Source organism: Canis lupus, chromosome 13 (assembly GCF_003254725.2).
Source record: "Canis lupus dingo isolate Sandy chromosome 13, ASM325472v2, whole genome shotgun sequence".
NCBI classification, from domain to species: Eukaryota; Metazoa; Chordata; class Mammalia; order Carnivora; family Canidae; genus Canis; species Canis lupus.
The window spans coordinates 58,657,667-58,672,757 of record NC_064255.1 but is presented as its reverse complement, the minus strand read 5'-3'; the positions used below and the strand labels follow the sequence as shown (position 1 = coordinate 58,672,757).

Here is a 15,091-nt window from a genome sequence, read left to right as displayed (position 1 = left end):
TTCAGAGAGGAAGACATAGACATGGCCAACACGCACATGAGAAAATGCTTCGCATCACTGGCCATGAGGGAAATACAAATCAAAACCACAATGAGATACCACCTCCCACCAGTGAGAATGGGGAAAATTAACAAGACAGGAAACAACAAATATTGGAGAGGATGTGGAGAAAAGGGAACCCTCTTGCACTGTTGGTGGGAATGTGAACTGGTGCAGCCACTCTGGAAAACTGAGTGGAGGTTCCTCAAAGAGTTAAAAATAGATCTGCCCTACAACCCAGCAATTGCACTGTTGGGGATTTACCCCAAAGATACAGATGCACTGAAACACCAGGACACCTACACCCCGATGTTTTTAGCAGCAATGTCCACAATAGCCAAACTGTGGAAGGAGCCTTGGTGTCCATCGAAAGATGAATGGATAAAAAAGATGTGGTTTATGTATACAATGGAATATTCCTCAGCCATTAGAAACGACAAATACCCACCATTTGCTTCGACAAATGGATGGACCTGGAGGGTATTATGCTGAGTGAAATAAGTCAATCGGAGTAGGACAAACATTATAAGGTCTCATTCATTTGGGGAATATAAAAATTAGTGAAAAGGAATAAAGGGAAAGGAGAGAAAATGAGTGAAAGTATCAGTGAGGATGACAAAACATAAGAGACACCTAACTCTGGGAAATGAACAAGGGGAGGTGGGAGGGGGGGTTGGGGTGACTGGGTGATGGGCCCTGAGGGGGGCACTTGGCAGGATGAGCACTGGGTGTTATGCTATATGTTGGCGAATTGAACTCCAGCAAAAAAAATTTTTAAAAAAACATATAAATTCATATACTTGCACTATAGTTTGATGAACCAGTAAATTTTGTCAACATGACTGTCATTAGCACAGAAAGCTAGATCATTTCAAATATATATGTTTGACTTCATGAACACCTGAAGTGACGGCTCATGTAAGCACATGTTTTGTCCCTAAATTTGCATGAACTTACTTTAAGGTACTAAGTACACTATGTATTTCTGAAGTCTTGTACACTTAAATATAAAGAACTAAATATAGCCACATTCAATTCACATTCCAAAATAATAAACTCCAATTAATTTGAAAAGAAAGAAAGAGAGAAAGAAGAAAGAAAGAAAGAAAGAAAGAAAGAAAGAATGAAAGAAAGAAAGAAAGAAAGAAAGAAAGAAGAAGAAAGGAAGGAAGGAAGGAAGGAAGGAAGGAAGGAAGGAAGGAAGGAAGGAAGGAAGGAAGGAAGGAAGAAAAAATCTGCCTTGGCATTCATCAGGTATAGATAACAGACACAGATAAAGCCAACTGTAAAGTTAACAGAAGATAATATTTCTCCCAAACACATGCTGTAAAGTGTCACAAAACCCCCTGACTTTGGGTAACTGCTACTTTTTTTTTACTCACAAAGAATCTTTTTCTCTAAGGTCATTGATTGTCAAAAAAGTTTTTCTTTGAAATTATTAAAATACCTTACTCTTGACTAGATGATCTAAGTCACTTTCCATAGAGAAGCAGCCTCTACTTCCGACTCAGGGGCAGAGCTTCACAAAAGGGGTTTGTGGACACCCGACACATCTATTTTAACTGCAATTTCCAAGAAAACAGCAGCCTGGGTCCATGTTGGAGTCCAGACCCAATGTAGACCCTTTACAGTTTCACTTTCTTTTGAGCCTACAAAACACCACTTCATTTTAATTTCTCCTAAATTTCACCCTTCCCCAAATTCCTATAACAAGGCTCTTTTCCTTTGTTTGGTGAGACACCGCATGGTTCTGGAATGCGGACTCCCTTATTGCAATGAACAAGAAACTTGACTTTCTTGAAATACATTTCTTTACTGATGGACTTAAGCTTCTTGGATGAGGAAACTTGCCTCGTATTAAAAATTCAGGACTAATAATTTGACATAAAAATGAAAAAAAAAGTATCAAGGTCAAATACTACAGAAAATTATTGTTAAAAAGGAGAATAAGGAGCATAACATCCTCATTATAGGAGCATTATATCCTCATCCTCACATACCTGAAAGATGTGCGACAAAAATAGATGAAAATGTATTACTATTTTTAAACTAGCTAAACAAAAGGAAATACAAAGAAGGAAAGAACAACATGATTCAGAATTAGAAAAACTCAACTTGATGGCAGGAATCCTTTCACAATGTGTATTTTTATCAAATCATCACATTGCACACTTTACCTTACAATTTTGTCAATTACCTCAACAAGAGGGAGGAATCTCACAAATGAGGTGGCAAATTCAAAAGAATTGGTAATAAAGATTAAATTAAGGAGCATCTGAGTGGCTCAGTGAGTTAAGCGGCCAACTCTTGATCCTGGCTCAGGTCAAGAAATTGGGATTGAGCCCTGCATCGGGCTCCACCCACGCTCAGTGGGGAATCTGCTTGAGGATTCTTTCTCTCCCTCTTCTTCAGTCTCTCCCCTTGCCTGCTAACTTACTCGGGCATACTCTCTCTCTAACAAATAATCTTTAAAAGAAAAGAAGGCTAGAAGTGGGGTGGGTAGGATGGGTAAAATAGGTGAACGGAATTAAGAGTCACAAATGTCCAGTTATAAAATAAATAAGTCACAGAGATTAAAAGGCATAATAAATATAGTTAGTAATGTTGTGTTAACATTATAAAAGAAAAAGAGAATAAACTAGAGAGAACATTTAACAGATTATGATTTCTTGTAAAGAACCTGAGCCAATCCTCAGGTCCTCCAGTCATTCTCTATTAATTCTTCAGGAAGAGTTCATGACAATAGTGTCATCAAATATTGATACCATATCAAGTGTTGATGATAGTTTATACATTTTGTATGTGAGAGTTGCTTTTGCTAGATATGAAAATCTTTAGCACACATTTTCCCCTTGAATATCGTAAATATGTTGTCCTACTTTCTATTGACAAAAAGTCTATCAAAAGTCTAGCGACATTCCAATTTTCTTCTATTTTGCAAATGTAATGATACATTAAAATATGTTAAATTGGGGTATCCGTTATACTTTTGAAGTAATTCACACTATATTTCGTCAAATCTAAGATGACCTCAAATTTAAGAGTAGCATTATTTTCTGTATTGATGAACAAGGAAAAAAATATATTCCAATTTCAAGGATATTCAAATATAAAGAAATGTGGATTGTGGATGAGATTCAAACTACTCATTTTCTATTGCTGTATAACAATTTACTATAAACATAGTACTAGAATAGAATCTTGAAAGAATGGGACATGGACCAAGTTCCTTTAATGATTGTGTATGAAAGGTACACAACTAGAGTAAGAAACCTGAATAATAGCATAGGTGAGCAGCATGAAGTTTCAGGTATTTGGAAATGTTCTATTTTGAAACGAGAATGAAGAGGCGCAAAGGAAAATGCAGTTTTGCCTGGACCCTCTCTTGCCAGTAGTGAGGAAGAAATTCTAAATTCAAAAAAATTCTAATTAAAAAAGAAAAAAAAAAAAAAGCCATACATTACAGAAGATGCTATCACACAGAGTCAAAGTATATGCTAATTCTTAAAATCCTACAGACGTTACTTCAAAAGTACAGTTTATTTAAAATGAAAGACAAATCCTAATGTCGAGTACTACTAATTCTTGTTCTCTAAGAAAGGGCAAAGAGGACCCAACATCAGATGAGAAGGTGAACACTTGATGCGGCAGTGACTGGGTCTGCGACCTTGACCTGCGACCTTGAACGAGTCACGCAGGCTGTCCGTGACCTTGAGCGAGTCACGCAGGCTGTCCGTGACCTTGACCGAGTCTCGCAGGCTGTCCATGACCTTGACTGAGTCTCGCAGGCTGTCCGTGACCTTGACGAGTCTCGCAGGCTGTCCGCGACCTTGAGCGAGTCTCGCAGGCTGTTCGCGACCTTGACGAGTCTCGCAGGCTGTCCGCGACCAAGTGGAAGCGAACGGGGCCACACTGGCCTTCACGGCTCTAAAAATCACGACCCTATTAAATCCGTGGCGGTGCCCGGCCTGTAGCAGACGCCCCCAAACCATCCGTTAAACGTATAGAACGTCTTTAACTGGAATCCCAGAAATCCTGAAAACCTGGAGCTACCTATTAACTTTCGGGGTTTTATTTGTTAAATGAAGGGGCTTCGTCTTCTTGCTATAAAACTGAAGGAGTCCGCTTCGCAACCCCAACACGTCGCTGGACCCTGGGACCGCCGTGCTCGGCCACGGAGCTAGACACCGCGTCGCGCGTCCCGAGGCCCGCGGCCCCCGCCCACCCCGCACCTGCGCGCCGAGGCCTAGCCGGCCCCGCCCCCGCCACGCCCAAACCGGAAACCGGGGCCCGCCGCGCGCTCCCGGCCCCGCCCCCGTGACGTCACCACCCGCCCCTTGACCTCGCGGTGCCGCCCCCTTCCCTGCCTGCCCGGAGCCGGCGGCGCGGCGGCGGCGGCGGCGGCGTCTCTCGGAGGCGATGGAGGCGTCGGCGCCGGTGGCCGCGCCTCAGCGGGAAGAGGCGTCCTGCTCGTCCTGGGCGGCTGGCGGGTGAGAGGACCGGGGCGCGCGCAGAGCGGCGAGGGGTGGCGGGCGGCACCCGGTCCAGGGCGGCCGGCTGTGGGCTGCTCGGGCTCGGGCTCGGGCGGTAGGGAGCGCGCGCGAGGCCGCGGAGCCGGCGGAAGCGGCCCTGGCGGCGAGGGGGCGCGCGGGTGGGTGTGGCGCCGGGGCCCCGAGCGCTGCGGCTGCCGGCTTCGCTGAGGAGAAGGGCCCAGGTCGGCGTCCGCGGCGCTGTCTCAGCCCGAGGCGGGGCGGCCACCCTCTCAGTCACCGGCGCGTGTGGGGACGGGGCGCGGGTGTGACGGAGCGGGAAGACACGGCTGCTCCGTGCTCCGTGGAGAGTCCTGGCGCGGGCGGCCCGGCGCGAGCCCCACACCCTCCCTCCTTGTTTTTTCGGTAAAAAAGAAAAGCTAAGAGCGCGGCTGTGCGGGATCCTGCACCGAGATCCTCCTTTGAAAACTATTACCAGAGGGAACCTGGTAAGGATGAATCAGGGGCAGTCAGGACGCCCGGAGGCCTCTGCTGACTACAGTTTAAAAAAAAAAAAAAAAAAAGAAAATCCGGGAAAAAAACCCCACGAGTTAGTCATCCTTCTTTCCCAGTTGGTGTTAAGGTTTCTCACGTTTCTTGCGCTTCTACAGAATCGGGGAGGTTGGGGGGGGCGGGGCGGGAGGATGTTCGTGTGGTTTCTTTTCAGTTATCTCGTAATTAATAAATTGGTTAGTTACATCCTGCCCGCCACCAGGATACAATATTCCAAAGATGGAAGTAATGGATATAGGATTTTTTTTTTTTTTTTTTGAGCTAATGTGAGACTGTCCATAAACCTGTGGCTTTTTCGCTGGTTCAAACTGAAGAGATGTCTCTGGTACCGTGATAACTGCCTGCCGAGGCCAACACTGCCACATTTTACGTGGGGGATATTATGTAATGCAAACAAAACGTCCCTTTATGTAAAGGATTTTTGATTGCTATGTTAGACCTTATTACAAAAATGACTTTTGAAGCATTCCAGGAAGGCAAAATTTTCTGAGGAGTGAGTGCCAGTCATATCATTAAGTGACAAAGCTGGTTAGAATGTAGCTGTTACCATGTTCGCCTAAGAGCTTTGCCGGCTAGACTATTGTCCTCCATGCAAGGAAGACAGCTAGTGAAAGTATACCAGGGATAAGAAAAGTGCGTGGGAAATTTTCATATTGCATTACTATGCCAAAACAGGGCATATTGTGTGTGTGTGTTTATTAGAGAAGTGATCTCCTAAACCCAGCTATCTCCTGGTTTGCTTTCATAATTGCAATCAGGAGTATTTCTAATAATTACCCACGTATCACTTAGCTAGAAGCTGATACTATTTGATAATACCAATCAGTGTTTGGTAAGATAAATGATAACATTTTGATTTGCTCTATTTACAAATCCTTTGGCTAATGTATCAATACCACACTTGGAAAATTGGGTTCCAAAACCTAGATTTCATGCTTTCGCATTATTTTTTAGAATTGTACAGTTGATAATTAGAGCTTCCCGGAACCTGGAATGGATTACACTTTTGCCAAGATAATATTGATCTTAGCTGCCACTGTGGCTCAGGCCAAAATGCCCCACCTCTGCTTGGGAACCATTTCTGTTTCCTAATGTTCATTCCTATTTTCATTTTTATTTGTATGCCATGCTGTGAAAAGGTTGAGCTGTGGTAAATGATACATTACTATATCTTATCATGCTAGTATCCTTTAAAAAAAAAAAAAGAAATTATTTCCTTAACATCTATACCCATCATGGGACTCGAATTCATAACCCTGAAATAGAGTGGCATGCTCTACCAACTGAACCGGCCTGCCTCCCCCCTTTTTTTAATTTTTAAAATTCATTTAACAGATGCTTTTTGAGTGCTTTCTTTATGCCTCCTATAAGAGGCAGAAGGCGGTAGAACATGGTGATCAAGAGCTAGACTGCTTAGGTTCAGATTCCGGCTCTTCTATTTACCTATTCTGGAATGTCTGGCAGGTTATTTAAATTAACTTTTGTGAGCCTCAGTATTTTTCCTCTGTTCAGTGGAGTTGGTAATAGTGCCTATCTCATAAAGTTGTAAGGGTTAATGGAGTTAGTACATCTAAAGCACTTAAAACAATGTGTAACACAGTATTTGCTCTTAAATAATGAATGCCAGGTACAGTTTTAGGTATTTGAAACACATTAGTGAATTCTTCACAGATCATATATTCTCTTGGGGAAGGCAGACAATAAACAATTAATGAGGGATGCCTGGGTGGCTCAGTGGTTGAGTGACTCCAGGAGTGATCTCCGAGTCCCAGGATTGAGTCCCCCATCGGGCTGCCTGCATGGAGCCTGCTTCTCCCTCTGCCTATGTCTCTGCCTCTCTCTGTGTGTCTCTCATGAATGGATGAATAAAATCTTTTTTTAAAAAATAAATAATTGGGCAGCCCCGGTGGCATAGCGGTTTGGTGCCACCTTCCGCCCAGGGCGTGATCCTGGAGACCCGGGATCGAATCCCACATCTGGCTCCCTGCATGGAGCCTGCTTCTCCCTCTGCCTGTTTCTCTCTCTCTCTCTCTAACATAAATAAAAAATCTTTTTAAAAAAATAAATAAGTAAACAATTAATGATAAGTAATTTATAAGAAAATACAGCAGGGTAGTGAGTTATGGAATGACCTAAGGAGAAGGGGAGACATTTCATTGAAAGTGTAATCAGGAGTGGTCTATGTAATACTGTGAGTCTATATTTTAATTGAGACTTTTAATTGATAAAAGTCAGCTATTCTGAGATGTAAAAGAGGAACATTTCCAAGCAGAGAGAATAGGAAGTATAAAAACTGAAGTGATAGCATGCTTGGATTTTTGAGGAACAGCAAGGAGGCCAGTGTGGCTGAAGACAGTAAGAGGGAAAGTAGTGGGAGTTGTGATTGAAGGGGTACACCTAGGCTCTTTGAACATAGTAAGGTGTTTAAATTTTATTTGAAGAGTTACGGAAATTTACTGAATGTTAGTTCGAAGAGTTACGGAAATTTAGTGAAGGATAGTTGTAAGTTGAGGAATAATGTCTGACTGCATACTAAAAAAAATAGGCTTTAATACAGAGCATGAACTGAAGGGGGAGGGCAATAGTAGCACTAGAGAGACTAAGCCTTTGAAGTAGTTAAGATGACATATAATAATGGTTTGGCCTGAGATTGTACTAGCACACATGGAAAAAATGAAGGAATGGGCTAAGAAGATCTCTAGATTCTGGAACTGAGCAAGTGAATAAATGGTGGTACCAGAAACTGAGTTGGTAAAGACCAGAAAAGTATAGATTAAGCAGGGGGAGTTGAATTCTGTTTTGGGCTTGTTATATTCATGAAACCAATTAAACATCAGAAAAGAGAGATTGTTCTAGCAGATGTGGAAAGTCTGAATGTCAGAAGAGAGATTAAACATGGAGAAATATGTTTAGATATATCATCAGTATGGTAAATTCCATTGAATGAGATTATCTAGAAGAGAGTATATTAAACAAGGTATATGGGGCACTCCAAAAAAATTGCTGAAATACAGATCCATCAGAATGTATGTAAAACAAGATCTGATAACACCTGAGAATAAAACTATAGGCTGTGATTTTGTAGTATACACAGAGTAGGTGGTCAGTGAATTTAATTCTGACCTATTTTTAAAATTGAAATAAAGGGGTGGAAAATAAGATATATATCTGGTTTGTGAAATTCTCTTTAGTAACTGTCATGTATAATTGAATATTAGATTATAGAATGTGAATATTGAATAACCATACTTGCCCTTATAAGTTGTGTTTTATTTTTTCAGTGCAAATAAAAATTTGTCCATCATGTCAGCAGAATCTGTGGAGATTGATGATGCATTATACAGGTGAGAACCTTATGGAAACTGAGTTTCCTCATTTATTGTTCAAAGTAAAGGAATACTATATTTGAAAATATCATTAGGCCTATGCAGAGTTTTGTAAATACATCCTAAGAGTTCCTCTGAGGTTAAAATTAGAGTTTTCTCTGATTTTTTTTTCTATACTTTGAAAGTTTGAATAATATTTAAATCTTAGTTGCTTTAGGTTTATGTGATATGACTAAGAATGATTTTGTTACCCACTGTAAAATATTCCTCTCATTTTTGAGCAGGAGTACATATTTATGTTCTAGATAGTGCAGGAATCTCATGAAAAATGGTCCATTTTGCTTCAATTATACGGTAACATCTAGGAAATATATTTACTTCAGTGTAATCTTGTTAACGTTACATGCTTGTACTATATAGTGATATCAAAATACTTTTATTAGAATTAAAGATAATTAAAAATACATACATTGCTAGCACTTTTTTTTTTAAGTTACTGATTTATTTAAGTAATCTCTACACCCAATGTGGGGATTGAACTCAGGACCCCAAGATCAAGAGTCACATACATGTTCTTCCAACTGAACCAGCCAGGTACCCCTATATTGCTATCACTTCTAAGGTATTCTTTTAATACTTCAAGTTGTTTGTATGGAAAATACTATAATCTCAATTTAAAAGTTTTGGAATGCTTGGGTGGCTCAGCAGTTGAGTGTCTCTGCCTTTAGCTCAGGTCATGGTCCTGGGGTCCTGGGATTGAGTCCCGTGTCAGGCTCTCTGTAGGGAGCCTGCTTCTCCCTCTGCCTATGTTTCTGCCTCTCTCTGTGTGTCTCATGAATAAATAAAAATCTTAAAAAAAAAAAAAAAGTAAATAAAATTTTTAGATTTCTTCTCTATATAATTATGAAAAATATTTTATGTATATAGAGTTTGGAACAATGGACTATTTATTTTGAAAACTTTTTTATATTTTTTATGTGGGATTCAGAGTCAATTTTGAGCATTTTATGAGGAGCTAATATATACCACCTAATCGGTGGATTTCAGTTTGTTTTGTACTGTACACTAGGAAAAAGAGATAAAAGACTATAAACTTAGTTTTGTTTTATGAAAATTCTTTTGCCCTAAGGTTTCCTGATTATAAATATACCTTAGAAATCACCTTAAGTTTGGATTCTTAATCTATAATTATGATCTTAACATCCTTTTGATCATATTTTTGGGGTAATAAATGGCAGTTTCTTGGAATAGCATTAGCTAGTTTTATTCATTGTTTACTTACGATCTTTGTAAAACTTTTTTATATCCCTCCAACCTTATAATGGCTGATTAATGAACATAATTTTCAGTAAACTAGAGATTAAGTTTTCCATTTGCAAATTGTGTAAGTAGGCTGCAGTTTGCTTGAGTGAAAAATACAGAATATTGTAGTTTATATATGATCAGGTATTACTGGATCATAAAGTAGTTCTATTTTTAATTTTTTGAGGAACCTCCATACTGTTTTCCATAGGAGCTAGACCACTTTACCAACAGTGCACATTACATGGGTGATGTGCAATTTCTCCACATTCTTGCCAACAGTTGTTATTTTCTGGCATTTTGTTTTTTATAATGGCCATCCATTACAAAAGATTTCATTACTTAGGATACAGCATTAGCATGCCCATCATGTGGTTTCAGTTCCCCTTATTGCCATGTCCCATAGGGATAATGCCATGGGCCTAAATGGATTCTTTGCAGATAAAGGGTTTACATCACAGGTGAGATACACTGCATTTGGGGGACCCACCATTTTATGTCAAACAGTAAGCAAGCCTGCTCTTTGTCGTAGAGAATCACCTCATCCCTCAATTTTATATGCTGCAAACAAGACCCTCAAGTAAAGAACAGTCAGGACCGTGCTTGCTAGGCATATCTAGAGAGACATGTAGGAGCGTGAATGACCCATGAAGGAGTGTCTTCCAACATAAATAAATTTTTTTTTCAGTTTTATTGAAGTAGAACTGATATATAATAAACTGTACATATTTAAAGTATACAACTTGACATGTTTTGACATACATATATGTTAATGAAATCACCACCATAATACACCAAAATGTAGATACTGACTTTATCCATCACACCTAGACATTTTCTTTGTGCCCCTTTATAATACCTCTGCCTTTCTCTCTCCACCTGCCATTTCAGGCAACAACTGATGAGTTTTTTGTCACTGTAGAATACTTTGCATTTTCTGGAATTTTATATTAATGGAATGGTACAGTATGTACATATTTGAGGGTGCTGGCTTCTTTCAGCATAATGATTTTGAAATTCATCTATATTGTTTTACCAGTAATTTGTTCCTTTTAACATATGGACATATTACAATTTTTTTAACCATTTAAAAAAATTTTTTCTTATTTAAATTCAATTTAATTTACATATAATGTATTTTTAGTTTCCAAGGTAGAATTCAGTGACTCATCAGTTTCCTTATAGCACTAATGTTTCAGCACCCCAGTTGAAGATTATTTATCCTCATTGAATTCACTGGGTATTGGGACACCTTGGTGGCTCAGTGTTTGAGCATCTGCCTTCAACTCAGGGCATTGATCCTGGAATCCTGAGATCAAGTCCCACATCAGGCTCCCTGTTGGGAGCCCACTTCTCCACTTCTCCCTCTGCCTATGTCTCCACTTCTCTCTCTGAGTCACTCATGAATAAAATAAAATCTTAAAAAAAAAAAAATTTCCTGAGTATCTATCTTTGGCAGAATTCAGTAGAGTAAATATCTGTTGATTTATTTCTGGAATCTTCTCTTTTAATAATCTATGTTTCACTTTACAACAATGTCACACTGCCTTACTTACTATAGCTCTATCATACATCTTGGAGTCTAGGAGTCTGATTCCTCCAACTTTGATTTTTTTTGAAGAGTTGGTTTGGATCTTATATGTCCTTTGAATTTCCACATACATTTTAGAATCAGCTTGTCAATTAAAAAAAATCCTACTGGAATTTTGTTTGAGTTTGTGTTGAATCTTTAGTTCAATTTTGGGAATATTGACATTTTAAAAATATTGAATTTTAAGATCCATTAATAAACGTGGTATGTCTGTCAATTCATTTCTTTAGTCTCTCCTAATAGTGTTATATAATTATCGGTGTGTGATTTTTCCACAGCTTTTATCTAATTTTTCCCTAAGTAATTTTTATTTTTATACTTTTATAAATGGTAGTCTTTAAGTTTCAGTTACCAATTATTCATTACTTTTAAATTCAAGCTCAGTTGATTTTTAAATAATTATTCTTATCCAGCAATCTTGCTTCACTTACTTGTTTTAGTAAGTTTTTTTTAGACTCCATAGGATTTTCTACACAGACATATGTGGTTTGAAAATAAAGAAGTTTTACTTCTTCCTTTTCAGTGTAGATATATGCCTTTCATTTCTGTGTCTCACCTTATCATACTGATTAGAAGATCCAATACAGTGTTAAATGGAAGTGGTAAAGGTGGACAACCTCACTTTGTTCTTGATGTTTGTTGGAAAAACGTATATTCTTCTATGAACATTCATTCAGCTGTGTTGCTAGCTGTAGGTTTTTCATAGATGCCCTTTCATAGGTTGAGGAAATTTCTTTCTATTACTAGTTTGCTTAAAGTTTTGTTTTTTGGTGTTTCTTTTTTAAGTCAGAAATAGATACCGAGTTTGTCAAACACTTCTGCATTCATTGAAGTGATTGTATGCATTTCATTTTAGTCTTTTAATATAGTGAATTACAAGGATGGCTTTTAGATTATTATATGACCCTTGCATTCTGATTCTAGGATAAAACTCATTTGGTCATGATGTGTGTGTTTGTGTGTGTGTGTGTGTAGAGAGAGAGAGATGATTATATATATATATATGATTGTATATATATGCTTGAGAGATGCTGTGTTTGGGGGCAAGTAGACCACTATGATGCCTTTCATACTGAACTCAGGGTTCAGTTATATACACACACACACACAAATTCTGTTAAGAATTTTTGCATCTGATTACATAAGACTGATGAATCACTGAATTCTACCTCTGAAACTAATAATACTCTATATGTTAATTAATGAATTTAAATTTAAAAATGTGAAAAAAGAATTTTTGCATCTGTGTATGTGATGGATTGTTGTGGACTATTTTTTAATTCAGTGATTTTGTTTTATCAGGGTAATGCTGATCTTATAGGATGAGCTGCGAAATATTTCTTCAAATTTCTAAAAAGTGTGTGTAGAGTTGGTATTATTTCCTCCTTAGATTTTTGGTAGAAATAACAATAGAGTTATCTAGTCTTTGTGGGAAAGTTTTAATTACAAATTTAACATCTAATAGACATGGTAACATTCAAGTAATATACAGTTGACCCTTAGCATAGGCTTAAATTGCTCAGGTCCACCTATATGTGGATGTTTTTCAATAAATATACTGGAAATTTTTTGAAAATTTGCAATAATTTGAAAAAACACAAACCACACAGCCTAGAAATACCTAAAAATTAACAAAAGGCATGTAAATGTATAAAATGTATGTAGAGACTAGTCTGTTTTATCCATTACTACCACAAAATATGCACATGTATTATTAAAAATAGTTTATCAAAACTTATGCACACAAACGGAGTATACATGGTACCATTTGTAGTCAAGAGAAATGTAAACAAACATAAAAATGCAGTATTAAATCATAATGGCAAAACTAATATAACACTGTATGTTAACTAAAGGGAATTAAAGGAAAAACTTTAAAAATCACAGCTATATAAAATTAACTGTAGTGCCTACTTGTACTAGTGTATAAAATTTGAAGCCACTTCCTGTTGCTATTGTGGTGAACTCAAGTGTTGGCGAGTATCCCCTTAAAATACCAGGGGATGCTAATTTCTTAGTGTGAGCGGCCTCTCTCTTCAGTAAATTTTGTATCCTAGTAAAATGATTTCACAGTTCTCACCTATTTTTCAATGTGTTTAGTGGAATACTGTAAACCTTGAATAACACTATGGGTCTCAGAGAGAGTGTCACCAGCAACTCTAGAAGCGCTCCCTAAAAGTAGAGAAAAGTCATGACATTGCAAGAAAAGGTTAAATTACCTAGCGTACCATAGATTGAAATCTGCATCTATGGTTACCTGCCATTTCAAGACGAATAAATTCAGCATAACGGGGAAGGAAATGGAACTTGGGAAGGGAATGTGGGAATCTGAAGCTGCAGCTCCATCAGCAGACACAAAAACCTTGCACTTCTTGTAAAATACTTTTTTTTTTTTTATCTTGTATTGAAAATGCAGCTTTTTATGTGGGTATGCGAGTTGCTCTAAGACATGCTTATATACTCTAATATGATTTGAGAAAAAGCAAACTCCATATAAGACAACTTAAAACAAACAGAAGATGAAGGTAAAGCTGGAGAATTTAATGCCAGCAAAGGATGGTTTGATGATTTAGAAAGAGACTTGGCTTTAAAAATGTCAAGATAAGAGGAGAAGCACTTGCTGAACAAAAGGCAGCAGTTAAGTTCCAGATGCCTTTTAAGAAAATCAATACGGAGGGGATGCCTGGGTGGCTCTGGTTGAGTGTCTGCTTTTGGCTCAGGTCAAAAGAGAGCAGACTCCCTGGAGTCTTGGGATCAGGTCCCACATCAGGCTCCCTGCAGGCAGCCTGCTTCTCCCTCTGTCTGTCTCTGCCCCTCTCTCTGTGTCTCTCATGAATAAATAAATAAAATATTTTTTTAAAATATCATTATGGAGAAAAAATATACCTGAACAGGTTTTTAATGCAGATGAAAGTGGCCTATCCTGGGGGAAAAAATGGCATAAAGATTTATAAGTAAGGAAGAGAAACAAGTACCACGATTTAAGACAGGAAGGGATAGGCTAACTCAACTATTTTATGTAAATGCATTTGGGTTTATGATCAGGACTGCCCTTGTCTATAAAGCTGCTAAGTATTGCCACTTCTACCTCCCCACCCCTGCCCCTGAGCCTTAAAGGGAAAAAGTAAACACCAGCCACTAGTCTTTTGGTTGTACTACAAAAAGGCCTGAACACTAAAACTCTTTATTCTGAATTGGTTCTGTCGATGTTTTGTCTCTGAAATTAAGAAGTACCTTGCTAGTAAGGGGCTGTCTTTTAATATTCTTTTGATATTGGAGCAGCATGCTATTGGCCCCCCAGAACCCTGAGTTCAGTACAAAAGGCATCATAGTGGTCTTCTTGCCCCCAAATATAGCATCTCTCAATCAGCCTTTAGATCAGGGGGTCATAAGGATCTTTAAGGCTTATTACACATGGTACCCTATTAAAATGATTATTAACGCTATGGAATAGAACTCCAATAGAGAGAACATTATGGGAAGGATTACAATGTTGAAGATACTATCATTAGTATAGAAAATGCCATGAAAGCATTCATGCCCAGAACAGTAAATTCCTACTGGAGAAAACTATGTAGAGACGTTATATGTGACTTCACAGGATTTATGACAGAGCAAATCAAGGAAATTAGGATACGGTAAAAATAAAAAAGGAAGGGCAGGTGATGGGTTTCAAGATATGGAGTTTGGAGAAATTCAGGAGCTAATAGACACCCCAGCAGAGGAATTAACAGAAAAAGACTTGATGGAAATAAGCACTTCCAAACAGTGCCAGATGATGTGTAAGAAGA

The 15,091-nt window shown here is 38.5% G+C and overlaps 1 protein-coding gene across 2 annotated transcripts in view; it reads left to right on the top strand.

The window, feature by feature from the left end:
• The first annotated feature begins 4,367 nt into the window (after window positions 1-4,367).
• UBA6 (ubiquitin like modifier activating enzyme 6) overlaps window positions 4,368-15,091 on the top strand; it is an 82,884-nt gene continuing 72,160 nt past the window's right edge. For both annotated transcript variants that reach the window (XM_049093002.1, XM_025435541.3), the window contains exons 1-2: window positions 4,368-4,529; window positions 8,363-8,425. In XM_049093002.1, the coding sequence (XP_048948959.1) occupies window positions 4,459-4,529; window positions 8,363-8,425 (134 nt within the window). In that variant the 5' untranslated portion in view covers window positions 4,368-4,458. The remainder of the gene's footprint in view (window positions 4,530-8,362; window positions 8,426-15,091) is intronic.